Genomic DNA, 2286 nt, shown 5'->3' with positions numbered 1-2286 from the left:
CGCTTAAATGATCGTATCTATTGTGTGTACAATATCTACGAACGATCGTGTCGTTACCTCTATGTGCAGTATCGGTGCTATACGATTGTTCATATATATCGTGCAGGAACGTTCGTCGTTCGTTTTCCGACGATAATAATTGGAAGTGTGTACGTAGCTTTACAGAGGGAAAGTCAGAAGATCTGTGCGATTTACACATCCATAACCATACTTCTGTATAACTATCTTTTTATTACTCCCCCCTAATGAATCCCCTAACTAAAGTCTCACATTCACCTGTATAGTGCATGCTCCAGCTATATTTTATAAAACAGGGAATCACAGATTCCTTCAAACGTTCCTTTGTGGGAATCTTCCAGGTCCATGTGTTTTAATGGCTGAAACTGATTCCCACCAATTTCAGATTAACTGCTTTATAAATCTAATACAAAATGTTTCTGCAATGTGTGACCCCTATTGATATTTGTCTTTTGATATCTAAATCTCTTGTTGGCTCATGGTACAGTATCAGTTTTTTGGATTTTTTTTTGTATCCCTTGCGTAAAAAAAGTGCTCCAGGGCATAAAACTGGAACTTCTGGTACTAGTAGTTCTATATATATATATATATATATATATATATATATTGTGTGATACTTCCACCACCGCCTAGATTGTAAGCTCTTCAGGACAGGGTCCTCTCCTCCCCTGTGTCACTGTCTGTATCTGCCTGTCATTTGCAACCCCTATTTAATGTACAGCGCTGCATAATATGTTGGCGCTATATAAATTCTGTTCATTATTATTATCTTTATTATTAATAAACAGGGTTTACATAGTGCCAACATATTACGCAGCGCTGTACATTAAACAGGGGTCCAAGTGACAGACGAATATGATAATACTAAATATAAATATAAATATATACACACACATATATAGATTTTTCTTGATATTAGAATAGAGATCAGCAGGGAGATCCCTCAGCTACCACGTGCAGCCTGCCAGCTTGGCCCCTCCCACCTGTCACTCCCTGGCAGGTAAAGTAGCAGCATAGCCCCTATTCCCAGTGCAGGGGGCGGCGCTTTGTAGTAGAGGGGCGGGGCAGACACAAAGCTATTACCCAGAGCCTGTTGTAGGATGTGCTCTGTGTTCTTTTGAGAGGAGGCAGTGTGTGACTGTGCAGGGATCCACCATGGTGAGTTCCTTTAATTCATTTTATATATGCAATATTTTACAGCATGTGATTTAACTATTTAACCCCCCATATTCTGCAGAGATCACAGATCAGTGCATGCTATAGTACATCCATAATGTCTGCATGCTGACAATCATCATTATATACACTTTTAATGGTTGCAATGCAATTTGCATTGGTTGGATACAGATATATCTATAAAAAAGGATTGTCTGCTGATAATTGCAATATGCATGCTTACAATTACTGACCTGTGAATGTCTTTACATGAATAATGTATCAGAACAATGTAGACATGATCAGATTGATACAATGTAACACAAACAATGTATGACATATAAATAGGGAGATCTGGATAGGAGAAGAAGAGCTCAGGGTATCCCCATCCCAGAAAAAAACTACACAAATCATATAAAATATACAATACCTAACACTATGTATAAAACACAACACTATACAATAAACAAAGTATAACACACAACACTCCACAATGTATAAAACACAAAACTATACAATTATTATTATTATTAAACAGGATTTATATAGCGCCAACATATTACGCAGCGCTGTACATTAAATACAATATACAATACCTAACACTATACTATATAGAATGTATATCACATCAACTGGGAGATCTAGGTAGCAGAAAAAAAAAGATTTCCCATCCTATAAAACATATACTAAAACTATATACAGTGCATAAACCTAACATTTTAAAATACAATATATAACTCAATAAACATATATAACACAAATATATAACACATAAACAGATCTGGGAAGCAGAAGAAGAGTTCAGGGTATCCTCATATCCCGGAAAACACTGTACAATATACAATGTATTACACATAGCACTATAATATATAAAATGTATAACACATAAAGAAGGAGATTTGGGTAGAAGAGGAGCTCAGTGTATCCCCATCATATAAAACAGTATAAAGACAATATGCAACATGTAACACCTAACACTATATACTATGTATAACAATCAAACAGGAGGGATCTATGTAGCAGAATGGGAGCTCAGGGTATCCCCATAACCAAAAACACTATACAAACAGTATACAATGTACAACACATAACACTATAGAAACAGTATACAAT

General features: G+C 35.9%; 1 protein-coding gene across 1 annotated transcript in view; it reads left to right on the top strand.

The window, feature by feature from the left end:
* Positions 1 to 990: 990 nt before the first annotated feature.
* The window catches only part of LOC140337988 (NADH-cytochrome b5 reductase 2), a 16452-nt gene continuing 15156 nt past the window's right edge, over positions 991 to 2286 (top strand). Inside the window, exon 1 of the mRNA XM_072421900.1 lies at positions 991 to 1176. Coding sequence (XP_072278001.1) covers positions 1174 to 1176 — 3 coding nt within the window. The 5' untranslated portion in view covers positions 991 to 1173. The remainder of the gene's footprint in view (positions 1177 to 2286) is intronic.

Source organism: Pyxicephalus adspersus, chromosome 9 (assembly GCF_032062135.1).
Source record: "Pyxicephalus adspersus chromosome 9, UCB_Pads_2.0, whole genome shotgun sequence".
Classification (NCBI taxonomy): domain Eukaryota; kingdom Metazoa; phylum Chordata; class Amphibia; order Anura; family Pyxicephalidae; genus Pyxicephalus; species Pyxicephalus adspersus.
Note: the sequence above shows the minus strand (reverse complement) of the source record. Positions and strands in the feature narration are given on the sequence as shown.